The sequence below is a fragment of the Tupaia chinensis genome, unplaced genomic scaffold (genome assembly GCF_000334495.1).
Source record: "Tupaia chinensis unplaced genomic scaffold, TupChi_1.0 Scaffold000547_1, whole genome shotgun sequence".
Classification (NCBI taxonomy): domain Eukaryota; kingdom Metazoa; phylum Chordata; class Mammalia; order Scandentia; family Tupaiidae; genus Tupaia; species Tupaia belangeri.
In genome coordinates, this window is record NW_006160059.1 from 1,687,828 (window position 1) to 1,700,966 (window position 13,139).

Genomic DNA, 13,139 nt, shown 5'->3' on the forward strand with positions numbered 1-13,139 from the left:
TACAGTCATTATGCTCACTGCTAGTCCCTATACTCCTGTACTTTTAAAATTCATCAATTTCTGTCCATAATTTCAAATGTTTCCTTATTTGTCAGTATCAGCTATTCAGGAAAGGGAAAAATAAGTGCTTGACTTAACTATTCCTAACATGATGTGGGCATTCCTCCTCATCTCTCCAAATCTAGCTTAGTATCTGACAAACAATCCATATTGAATAGTTAAATGTTTACAAAACAATCTATTTGCACTTAAAAACGGGCCACCAGGTGGCATGGTGGTAGGTCTCTGGACTCACACATGGCCAACTGCAGTTTGAGTCGTGGACTGGAGGCTTGTCTCAGGTTAGGGGACCAGCAAGTGGCATAGGGGGTAGGATTCTGGACTCTCACACTGCTAACTGGTTTCAGTCCCAGACGTAGTGGCTTGAAAAATGAAAAAATGATACAAGGGAAATGAAGTTTAGTTATCACTTTCGATGTTTTAGTCTGAGCATCCAACTTTAGTCTTTTTGAAAATCTATAGTATTATGTATTGTGTTGCCATAGCATCAAATTTTAATTAATAGGTCTTTAAAAATCACACTGAAAGGTACTTTAAAATACTACAGAGTAGTAACTGGACTGGTGAAAATGTCTAAATGTATCCCATTAAATTAAAGGAAGTTCCATTAATTACCAGTTTTGGAACACTGAGGAACCTAAAATGGAAGAAAATTATGCGGAATTGAAATGTCATTTAAAAATGTAACAGTCACAAGGTCTGGTTGTAGCATATGCCAGTTTGACCATTTGGGTCATAGCCTTTTAAAAACACCATATATACATTCCTAGGGGCAAAAAGTGCCACGGTCCCCATAGCTAAATCTGAAAAATGTGAAATAGTATTAAACAGATACTCTACTGAGTTTGGATTACTACACCTGGGTTATTCAAGAAAAATGGTGTCTTTGGGAAAGGAACAGGAAAAAAAGGTCAAAAGATGACCTTTGGTAAACTATAAAAATGTGTAAAAGAGAAATGAGAAAAAAACATTTTCAGATTATAATTAAAAAGTAAAAAGCAACCCATAAATGCAAGAAATTCAAACTGCAGACAATATGGCCAACGGCAATTTCAAGTCCCAGACCTGAAGGCTCAAAAATCATGCAAGGCATGTGTGTGCATGTTCAAGATCTCAGGAGGAGAATAGAGAAGGGATTGCGGCATGGCCATTCCCCTCTGAGGGCTTACTTCTTACTTTCCCCCTCACTGTTATCTATTCTCTCTCTAGCAAGTACATTTGCCCGAAAGCAAAAACCTCTTTTTTAAAGAATTATTTTGTTTAACTTTATTTGTTTTAATTTGACCAGAGAGGGACAGAGTGATAACACAGAGAGAGGGAAAATTAGAAAGGAAGCTTGGAACTCGAGCAGCAGTCGGCCATGTGGGAGTGCAGCGCCCATAACCACCATGCCACCTACCAGTCCCGCAAAAACCTTTTTAAAAATTAAATAATTCTATGGAAAAAAAAAAGTTAATGGTGGGGGGGCCAGCAAGTGGTGTGGTGGTTAAAGCACTGGACTCCTACATGACTGACAATAGTTCAAGTCCTGAACATGGGGGCTTGCTTTCTCACTTTCTCTCTCTCTCATGCCTTTTTCTCTCTCTAGTGAGGACACATGTCCTATAGCAAACTTAAAAATAATAATAATAAAATAATTTTTAAAAAGTTAATTGAGATAAGGGACTAGCAGTTAGTGTAATGGCTATGCTGCTGGACTCCCATATAGGCGACCGTGGCTCAAGTCCCCGACCTGGTGCTTAAAACTCTAGCTAGACTGGGGACCAGCAGTTGGCGTAATGGCTATGTTGCTGGACTCCCACGTAGTCGACCGTGGTTCGCATCCCAGACCCGGTGGCTCGAAACTCACGCTGGGTGCGTGCGCGTGTGTGCCCACGATCCTGAGAGGAGAATGGAGAAGGGAATGCAGCGTGGTCATCCCCCCGGGGGGTGATTTCTCGCTTTCTGTCTCTCTGTCTCTCTCTATCTGTCTGGCGAGCACACACGCTCTATAGCAAAAACCTCTCAAAAAAAAAAAAAAAAAAAACAAACCAAAACCAAAACAAAACAAAACTCTAGCTAGACTGATCAAGGTAAAAAGAACATGGGCCAGCTGGTGGTATGGTGGTTAGGGCAGCTGTGTCTCACATGGTTGGTTATGCAATTTGAGTCCTGGACCCAGCAGCTTGAAAAATGTTCCAAATGCATGTGTATGCCCAAAATCCCCAAAGGATTGTGGCATGACCATCCCCCATGGGACGTGCTTTCTCACTTTCTCTCTTTTTCTCTCTATCTCTGTCTCTCTAGTGAGTGCATGCACCCTCTAGTAAAATTTAGAAAAGAAAAAAGAACACAAAGCTCTGTTAATAAGATCGATAAAGGAGACATGACTACATATTATACAGACATTAAATAGTTGGACTATTGTCAAAACTTTATACTAATAAATTTGACAACTTAGAAGAATGGACAAAGTCCTTGAAAGACATCAACTACAAAACTGCCACAAGAAATAGAAAATCTGAATTGCTCCCAAATATCAGAGATAAATATTCAACATTGGTAATCTTAACCATCTCATAAGGTAAGAAAAAAAAAGCAAAAATGTTGGAAAAGAACTAAAACTGTTTATTCACAGATCATGTTATTGTGTATATAAAACCCCTAATGAATCTACAAAAAAAAAAAAAATTACTGGAAAAGGTGAGTGTAGCAAGTTAGGCTCTAAATTCAGGAAGCAAAGTAATCATAGACCCAACCATGTGGCACAAGTGGGAAGACACTGTGTACACGGCTGAGTCCACCTGGGAGGCCTGGGTTCAGTTCCAGCACAAGCTATGCAGACCAGGCACAGTGATGTATGCCTGTGGTCTGACCTAACTGGAGACTGGGGGACTGAACAAGGTGAGACCTGTCAAAAATACCTGTCTTCTCACTTTTGCTGGTGTCCCCACACACTTATCAAAAAAAAAAAAAAGTATTTCCATATATAAGCAATTAATCATGGCAAAATGAACTTCTCCAAAGTACCAGTTACAGTATAAAAAATGTGAAATGCCTGGAGACAAATTTAAAACAGATGTGCAAGCCTCTGTCCCCCCCAAATTTTTTAAATGAATTAATTCAAGGTGGATCTTGGGACCAGCAGGTGGCATGGTGGTTAAGGTGCCAGACTCTCATATGGCTCACTGTGGTTCAAGTCCTGGACCTGGCAGTTTTGCTTTCTCACTCCCCACCCGCCCCCTGTCTCTCTCTGAATAACTGTACATGCCCTATAACAAATTAAAATAATAATAATGATATAGTTTTAAAAAAATGAATCTTAGGGACCAGCAGTTAGCATAATGGCTATGTCGCTGGACTCCCACGTAGTTGACCGCAGTTCGAGTCCCGGACCTGGTGGCTTAAAACTCACGCTAGGTTCGTGTGCGTGTGTGCCCAAGATCCTGAGAGGAGAATGGAGGAGAAAGGATTGTGGCGTGGCCATCCCCCCTGGGGGGTGATTTCTCGCTTTCTATCTCTCTGTCTCTCTCTCTGTCTGTCTGGCGAGCGCATGCGCCCTATAGCAAAAACCTCTCCAAAAAAAAAAGAATCATACATAAAGCTGAAATATTTACACAGTCAAACAGAGTATCTTTAAAATCTTGGGGTTAAATCAAATGTGATAATAAATATAAGATATTTTGATAAATTTGACCTAATCTAATCATTTAAAACTTCTATTTTTCATAAAATATTAAGAATTACTTATGCTACAGAATAGAGAAATAGCCTTTATTTATCTGATGAAAGAATGTGTATCCAAGATGTATAAAGATCTATAGCTCAATTAAAGTGATCGGGGAGATGTAAATTTAAAAACAAGATACTACTACACATGCACTGAAATGGCTAAAATGGAAAACTCTAACAGTACCAATGTTTGTAAACATAGAAGCTACCAGAACCCTCATACCTTTGTTGGAGTCACACATTGATACTATCAAAACTGGGTAGGCTGGGCAGTCTTTCTTAGGGACTGTGACATGAGGGACCAATATTAATGTCCATCTTATTCCTCACCTGTAAAATAGAGACTACATATGTTCCATCAGCTTCACTAGCAAACAATGGAAGCAAGACCATTAAGAGACTCAAAAGACTCCATCTCATTTAATAAGTCCTGTCAATTCTACTTCTAAGGTGTCCCATGTTCTCTCCAGTGTCATACCACTATCATAATTGTCCATAAACCCCCATACTAGTTCAGTAATGTTTTAATTGACCTAGATGTCTATACAAGTTGTAGACCCTGTCCCACTCCTAGAAGGCTGAGGAGTTTAAAAACTACATTTTTCTGACTCTCTTGCGGCTAAAGTCCACTTGTAAGTAGCTAGAACCTGTAAGTAGGTTAATTATTCTGGCAAGTAGATGCACCAAGATTTAGAAGGTGGACGTAAGGTACAGCTTCATGGCCCTTTTTCTGTTTCTGCTTACAAAGAAATCACAGAAATATGGTTTTCCTGTATGAGTACTGTCCTCATTTTCCAGAAAACTGAGTAGTTGTAGTGATTCTTGTAATTTCCTTCTCTCAGGATCATAGGCTGCAAAATATGTTCTTGGGCACATAGCTCCTTTGAGGTGTCAGAGGTAGGAGCTACCTGTTCTTCGTCATACAGGGAGTTTTTCCTGATGACCCAGACTAGCACCTACTCCTGCTCTAACCATTTTAAGCACCTAATTCCCTCAATTAAATTCTTTCTTAAAACACTGACAGAGGTTTCTGTTACCTTAAATTAGAATTTGGAGTAGAGATGGTTCTGATCTCTATTTCCTAATATACCTTATGCAGAATGGACACACTGATTTTGAAATCCTCACTCAGAAAGTCAACAACCTTCCTGAGCCTATGGAATAAAATCCAGATCTTTTGGCTTGCCATTTACAGTCTTCAAGGTGCTGACAGAGTGGATGCTCCATTTTAACTAAGTGTTTTCCCTCTAGTCTGGGAGGTTAGCCTGTACAAATCAAAAGTAACATTCAATTAGAACAGTGAAATGGCTTCCAGAGAGTCTGCCTATCCCACAGCATCATCTTGTAAAGGAAAGCAGGCTGATTCTTTTATGCTCATAGTAAGTGGTCAGTCAAAAGGGCAAAAATGTTCACAGAATTGTTAGTCTTATTGAACTTGAAGACTTTACCCAAATCTTAACTTGCTTCAATCTCATAAAAAGAAAATTGGATCATAATAATTTAAATAACCACTTTCATTAGTGTGACAAGGCTTCCGTAGTAAAATTAGAAAGAAGTCTAGCAAAAAGTTACTCCTTAGTAGCTAGGGAGATATACCTGGAAAGAGATTCTGTGACTTCAAAGAGTTTGCTGGGGAATGGACAATTGTGATTGCAGCTAAAGGGCAGGTCACGTCCTCCCTGCCATCAGGAAGCTAGGCTGTTCCACAACTCCTGAAGCTCTTGGCTAGAAATGAGGGAAGTTTCCATTCATCATGAAAAAAAGGAGGTGGCAGGTTATTCTCCCCTTCTATTCTAGTCCATTCTTTTGCTTAAGGAAATACCTAAAAGGGGTTTATTTATAAAAACAGGTTCATATGATTTAGTTTGGAGGTCCAAGGTCCAGGGGTTGCATCTAGTGAAGCTTTCTTGATGGTGGATAATATGGTGGTGGCAAGTCACATGATGAGACAGCAAGCATGTCTGTGTGCTTTTTGCCTCCTTATAAACCCACAAGTATCCAATCATGAAGGCTCCACCCCGACGTCTAATTATTTCCCAATGATCCTGCCTTTCAACGCTATAATCAGATTGTTTTCACCTCCTGAACACTACTGCAATGGCTCACCAGATTTCCATACACATATATTTTCCAGGACACATTCAAACAATAGCACCTTCTTTGTCATAAAAGATGTAACGGTTGGGCCAGCCAGGTGGTGTGGTGGGCTGGATCCTATAGAGCCAAATGTGTGATTAGAGTTCTGGACCCAATGGCTTGGAAAATACACTGGGGATGTGTGCATGTGTGCCCAAAATCCCAAGAGAATGAAGAAGGGAGAAGGGGATGCGGTGTGGTCATCCTACCAAGTGATGATTTCTCACTTTCCCTCTCTCACTCTCTGTTGCTCCAGAGAGCACACAAGTCCTATTGCAAAACCAAAACAACAATAACAAAAGATGTACAGGCCAACAGTTTTATAAAGACTGAATAGGTTGGACTGACTCCATGACCTGGTGGTTAAAGCAGCTGGATTCCACATGGCTGACCCAGTAGATTGAAAAACACAGTGATATATCCCATATCCATATCCCATACAAAGTGATGTGAAACATCTCCATCTATTAATAGTACTCTTCCATGCTAAGTAAAATTTACTAGAGTACTTTTCGAAGTCTTTCCCAGTGTTGTGAAAGGCAATGTTTTGTTAGTACTGTGTGTTTAATGTTTCCTAACTAAATAATCTGAAAGGAAAATGGAAAGTGAGAATAAAATAAAACAAAAAAGCTATGGCATTTACAAACCATTTCCAAAAGAAGAAATAATATGTTCTGTGGGCTGGTCAAAGGTATAAAGCATTTTAGCCAGATACTTAAATGTAGTGACCACCCCAACTAAATACTGAAGAACACAGAAGTTTCCACAAAGATCAGGTAACAGTATATTTTGGGCACATGGATAGGCATGCATACAAAAGAGGAAAAAACATCTCACAATGGGGAATGATCATGCCACAATCCTTTTCCCTCCATTTATGTCAGCATTTAGGGCACACACGCACCTGCACTCGATTTGTTTCCCAACCTGACAGGGCTGGGATTCAAACTATGGTTGGCCATGTGAAACCTGGCTTTCCATGAACAGCACTTAACCAGTGTGCTAGGGGGCTAGCCCAGTGCTATAACTTTTCAGGCTCTGCTCTAACATAAAAAGGGAAGCCTGTTAGGGTGACAGGATGTCACGCATCAATCCTTGGAGCTGAAGAGAGACTTCACTGTAGTTCTAATGTACAACCAGAATTGAAAGCCTTTTTTTTTTTTTGTATTAATACAATTTGAACAAAGAGACATTAATTTTTTTCTTACCATCTCCCTTTAAATTAGAAAAAATAAGTCTCACCAATTCTACTTTATAAGCAAGAAAACTAGGTCTCTTAAAAATCTGTAGACAGGAGCCAGCAAATGGTATATAGCACTTAGTTGCTGACTCCCACATGGCTGATCGCAGTTTGAATAATGGATCTGGTGGCTTGAAACTCACACTCAGCACATCTGTGTGCATGCCCAAGATCCCAGGAGTAGAATGGAGGAGAAAGGACTATGGTGTGACCATCTCTCCTGAGGGGTAATTTCTCACCTTGCCCCTTACTATGTCTGTTTCTCTCTTTCTCTCTCCAGGGAGCACACTCATCCTAAGGCAAAAACCTCTACAAAACAAAACAAAACAAACAAAAACTCAGAACAGGGGTCAACAGATGGCTTGAAGGTTAAGGCAGCCAGATCTCACATGGCCAACTTCCTGGATCTCGCAGCTTGAAAATCATGCCAGGCATGTGTGAACAGGTGCCCAAAATCCTGAGTAGAGAATGAAAAACCGATTGCGGCATGTCATTCCCCCAGAGGTATTTTCTCACTTTCTCAATCTGTTCTGTGCACTAAAAAATGGGGGAACACCCAGCTCAATAAGACCACCAAAATGGATATAGGTCTTCCCATTCTGGTAAGCTTTACCCAAAAATTTGATGAAGTCTTATTATTATTTTCAGTTGCAGGGACTAGAGTAATATATATAGGTGGTATCTTCATTACTCAAAGTATTTAATTTGGGTCAATCCAGTTTAGGAAAACTACAATAATAATGGATTTAAAAAACTGTGTTAATATGTATATGATCTTTCAATCTATTAAATAAAAAGCAGCAAGGTGCAGAATTTTCACTTACGTGCTATCATTTGTGTAAGAAGTTACTGAAAATGATATACAGGTAAGTGTGAATAGGTAATAAAATCTCTAGAAAAAGTGTAAGAATGGGTATCATGGATTTTTTCCTGAATGGTACCAAAAAGTGAAGATGGACCAGAAGAGATACTTGGGTCTTTATCCTTATCTATTAGGTCGCTGGGAAACTCATGACGTGTTTTTCCATGCAAAAATGTGTCATGACTTTCGCAACCACCCAATACTTTCAGAATTTTGAACTGTAACTGTATTGACTATTCATTTAAATAGAAGTCACTAAAGGAAAAGCATAAAAAATTTTTGTCATGAAAGATGAGATGACAAAGCCTGAAAATAGACTATTCATTGTCACACACACACAAAAATACATGTGTTCATTTTATTTAACAAATTTAGGCTATGGCATATTTATAACTTAAATTTTTTCTATGTACTATATTCATGTATATCAGTTAGATTCAAATAAATGTTTTATTATAAATGTTTTTCCATGGGTTCTTTTGAAAATCTTCAGTTATCTCCTTCTTTTCACATTGGGATTATATCTGTAAAGAAAGAAAAGAGGTTAGAGGACATTCAGATAAAGGATGCCTTTCTTTTACTTTTAATGTGAAAGGGCTTCCAAACTATAACAACACTTAAGCAAATAGGGTAAGAATGCTAATTTTGTCCTTAAAGATAAAATATTAAGCACTGATATTTTTATTTTCATTCATTTATTTGATGCTGCCTTGATGACTATTTGGTGAAAACATCAACAATAACAAAAACCCTGTAAAGTGTTAAAATAATAATGAAAACAACGGTTTACGGCTTCACACTGATTCTTCCTACCCCATAAGTTAAGGTATACTATTTGCATAAGAGTATAAAAAGCCTCAAACAAACTTACCACTTCACTAACAATCAATATTGTCTGTCAACATTTTTACTATTGCACTTATATTACCAACTCTGAAAGTGATAAATTGGCTACAAAGAGGACTAAAAAAATAGTACTTCATGGTTCTGTCTTTAAGCAAAATGGGAAAAATGTTACTCTTCCTTAGCTATTACCTCTAATACAGTACTTTATGAGTATTTGATAGACAATTACTATAAGGTCTGTTGGACTGGCAGGGATGCTGAAAATGTGTTAACTCAATCAAATTATAGCCATCCACTATAAGCCCTCAAAATCTCCCATAAAAGCCTGCTTTGAAACTCTAATCCAGCCTTTTGTTTTTATGCATGTGCCAACTAAAATTAAGCAAATGGTCTGGCATTTTACATGTCTTAATTACACAACCCATTCTTTCATAATTCTACCAGAGTTAAAAAAATCTCACAAATTTATAAACCAAATTCCCCCAACTCAGAATCTTCTTTTTGTGTAAATGCCTCCATACTAATTTTAAAATACCATGTGATACAGTACAACAGAAATCCACCCCAAACCTCAAAGATTTATCTACTGAAAAATAAAAAAGTTGTGCCTGAAAAAAAAAAGATTTATCTACTGTACTCAAGAAATAAAAAGAAATACAGATGTTAAAAGCATTCTTTATATGAAGAGACTAGCTGTCTATAAGGAAAGAAGTAAGGAATATTTAACCTCTACAAATAGAATTGAATTTTATGTACATTTCTCAAGAGCACACAAAGAAGCTGAAATTCAACTTTACCTAAAGAGGTCATCAGCAAGAGACTCTTCTTTTGCATGTTGATTTTGCACCTGTTGAAATGAATATAACTTCAAACATTTACTCAGTTGTGTATATACAGTTAATGTATTTCTCTTCTGGAAGGTCACAGTCCATCTTTGAGATTTCCACACCCAGGAGGTCACCAAGTCTATGAGTTCTTATCTTTCTCATTCAACAGATCTCTATTCTTTCTTCATGCTAAGATTATTGTAGAAGTATTCTAATTTGACATCTTTCTCCAGCCAATTTCCTCTCAAAGTCCAACATACATTACTAGTTTGTTGGGTTTTTAAATGCTCTTTCCATATAAACCTTTTGCTAGATAAAACTTGAGGGCTTGAAGTCAGGCTGTAGATGAGACTTAAGAGGGCAACATGTACCCCATCGTCAACTGGACCAGCTCTGCAGATAATGGGGCTCTCTTCCTCTTGGTCCCAAATCAGGGCCCAGAAGCTGCTTCTGAATTACTTCAATCACAAAGTAATTTCAATACAAGCTTACCAAACTCCTAAAGCACCTTACAGATTTAGGATCAGAAATGCCCTGTGCTGAGCAAACCTTCTAAAAGTCTAGCTATTCTCCTATCATCTGGCACTAGAAACCCTTTAATGACTTATTGCCCCTACCAAAAAAGACACAAACTCTTAAGTGTGACCCTGAAGAGGTACAAGACTCTTCATAACCCGGACCTATTGTATTTTCCCAATCACTTCTCACCCTCCTTTTCAAGGACCCTTCAGTTAAATTGGAAACATAAAAAAGAAAAAAAAAAATTAAACAAAACTCACAGCGATCTAATAAAGATCCTATAATTATGCTTTTATTTGTGTTTCTTCCTTTGCCCAGAAAGTTATCTTTTTTTAAAAACCTCTTTTCACATTTATCTTTCAAAGTACATTAATTTAGTAATTATTTAGTACCTTGTGTGAAGGAACACATTCATCCCTTTAACAAAGGCTTTCTGGTCCTCTTTGTTTAAAAAATATTGCCTGCTATGAAGACCTCCCCCCAAACTTTAACTACAGAACTCCAAAGATATTTACCAATTTCTACCAACCATTATAATAATTTATGTATCCTAGCCTCACTAAAAGATCATAACTCCTTAAATGTAGATACTACTTTCACTTTTAATTACTCAGGTTCATGTACTTCCAGATACAACCTTAAACTGTTCAGGCCAGCAGCTTGGCGTGGTTGTTAGGGGTGCTGGACTCCCACACAGCAAAGCGCAGTTCAAGTCATGGACCTGGCGGCTTGCTTTCTCACTTTCGCTTTCTCTTTCTCTCTCACTCTTTTGCTCTGTCTTTTTCTGGTCAAATTAAACTAAATAAATAAATAAAGTTAAATAAAATAATTCTTAAAAAAAAAAAACAAAAAACTCTTTATCTCATTTGGGACCTGCAGTTAGCGTAATGACTATGTCGCTGAACTCCCAAGCCGACCGTGGTTGGAGTCCCACACCTGGTGTCTTAAACTCATGCTGGGCGCACATGTGTGTGTGCCCAAGATCCCAAGAGAAGAATGGAGGAGAAGGGATTGCGGCATGGCCATCCCCCTTGGGGGGTGATTTCTCACTTTGTGTCTCTGTCTTTCTGGCAAGCGCACATGCCCTACAGAAAAAAAAAAAGAAAAAAAAAAAAAAGAATCTCATTTAATCTTCATGTAACATCATTACTACTATTATACTATTATCCCAATACTAAGCAATGAGGAAACAGACACTTAGGTTATATAATCTGCAGATGAAAAATATAAAAAATAAAAAGCCTGTCAGAAAGGATAGTGGAGATTTGACCACTATTAATAATAGTGGAGATATCTTAGTAAGAGCACCAGCCTTTAGCCAGGCTGTCACACGACTTCTGAGTCTTTACTACAAGAGTGACTTAGAGGGATTCAATCTTACATACTGACTTTCTATTCATATGGTGAAATTATGTCTTTCCATACTTTCTAATAGGGATAGCAGAACACACCTGACAAACACACAATTTTCTTAAAGCAGTTGGCAAAAAAGCTGCTAGCATCATTATTCTAAATATTCTTACAGAGGCTTACAGGCAAGGAATGCTAATTTTAAAGTACTAGCATAGTTAAAAATAAACAACAACAACAAAAAGCTCTGAGATGGAGCCAGCAAGTGGTGTGGAAGTAAAGGGACTGGATAACATGGCCATCTTCACAGTTCAAGTCCTGGAACCAGCAACTTGAAAACCACACCAGGTGCATATGTATGCATATCCAAAATCCTGAGAGGAGATTGGAGGAGCAGGGAATACAGTGTAGCCAATCTTCCCTTCAGGGGATAATTTCTCAATTTTTTTTCTCTCTCTGATGAGTACATATGCCCTATAGCAAAAAACAAAAACAAATAACTACTCAGGAGAAATTCATTTTTTTAAAAAGAATTGTTTATTTATTTATTTATTTAAATTTGTTATTATCTTTTTCTTTATTTGATGAGAGAGAGAGAGAGAAAGGGAAAATGAGAAAGCAAGCCACCAGGTCCAGGACTTGAACCATGGTTGGCCATGTGGGAATCCAGTGCCCTTATCCACCACAGCACTGCTGGCCCCAGAAATTCATTTTATTTCATATTACCACAAAGTAAAGTAGTAGTAAGAAAGAAATAAAAATGACCCACATTACTGGCATTTTTCAACAGTCCGAGACCAGATCTCAGTCTTTCAAAATACAAATCAAGCTGAACAGAGTCCTAACAATTACTATGTCTGATGTACAGAATGAAGTTGCCCTAAATTTCAATTTCAAAACCTGACCCAGTGATTACAGAAACTTAGACTGGTCTACAGTAGAAAAAGAGAATGAAGAGCTGAAAAAGATAAAAAAAAAAAAAAAAAAAAAAGAAAGAGTAGAAAAAAAAAAAAAAAAAAAAAAAAAAAAAAAGGTGGCGAATACAGAAAAAGAGCAACTGGTACAAACCTAGGGAAATGAGATGTTGACACAATAGCACATTTATGTGTAGGAGCCATGCAGCAAAACAGTCTATTGTAGAGTAAACCCTACCACATAGAGAGCACCAAAAATCACTCTAGCAAAAAGAAAAGATTTGATAGAGTAGATCTAGAACACAATGAAATAAGCAAAAGATAGAAAAAGTTCAGCAACTGGGTTGGCCTTGCAAGTAAAGGGAGCCAGAACCCACACAGCCAAGTGTTGTTCAAATCCCAGCCCCAGCAGCTTGAAAAACATGCTAGGCGAATGTGCATGTGTGTCCCCAAAGCAAACAGAATGGAGAAATTAAAAGACTATGGTGTGATCATGCCCCACAGGAGGATCCTCTCTCTCTCTCTCTCTCTCTGGCAAGTGCATGTACACCCTGACCATTAAAAGAGAGAGAGAGAAGTCAGCAGCCTCATCACTCTCCTTTCAACTTTCTCCTATCTAAAAGCTAATCCAACCAAAAAAACCTCAACAGTCATAATCGAGAAGAGAACAACCC

At 38.1% G+C, this 13,139-nt stretch overlaps 1 protein-coding gene across 2 annotated transcripts in view; it reads right to left on the bottom strand.

The window, feature by feature from the left end:
* Nucleotides 1-8,353: 8,353 nt before the first annotated feature.
* NBN (nibrin) overlaps nt 8,354-13,139 on the bottom strand; it is a 65,272-nt gene continuing 60,486 nt past the window's right edge. For both annotated transcript variants that reach the window (XM_006157552.3, XM_006157551.3), the window contains 2 exons: nt 9,653-9,702; nt 8,354-8,533 (listed from right to left, as the gene is read on the bottom strand). In XM_006157552.3, coding sequence (XP_006157614.1) covers nt 8,503-8,533; nt 9,653-9,702 — 81 coding nt within the window. In that variant the 3' untranslated portion in view covers nt 8,354-8,502. The remainder of the gene's footprint in view (nt 8,534-9,652; nt 9,703-13,139) is intronic.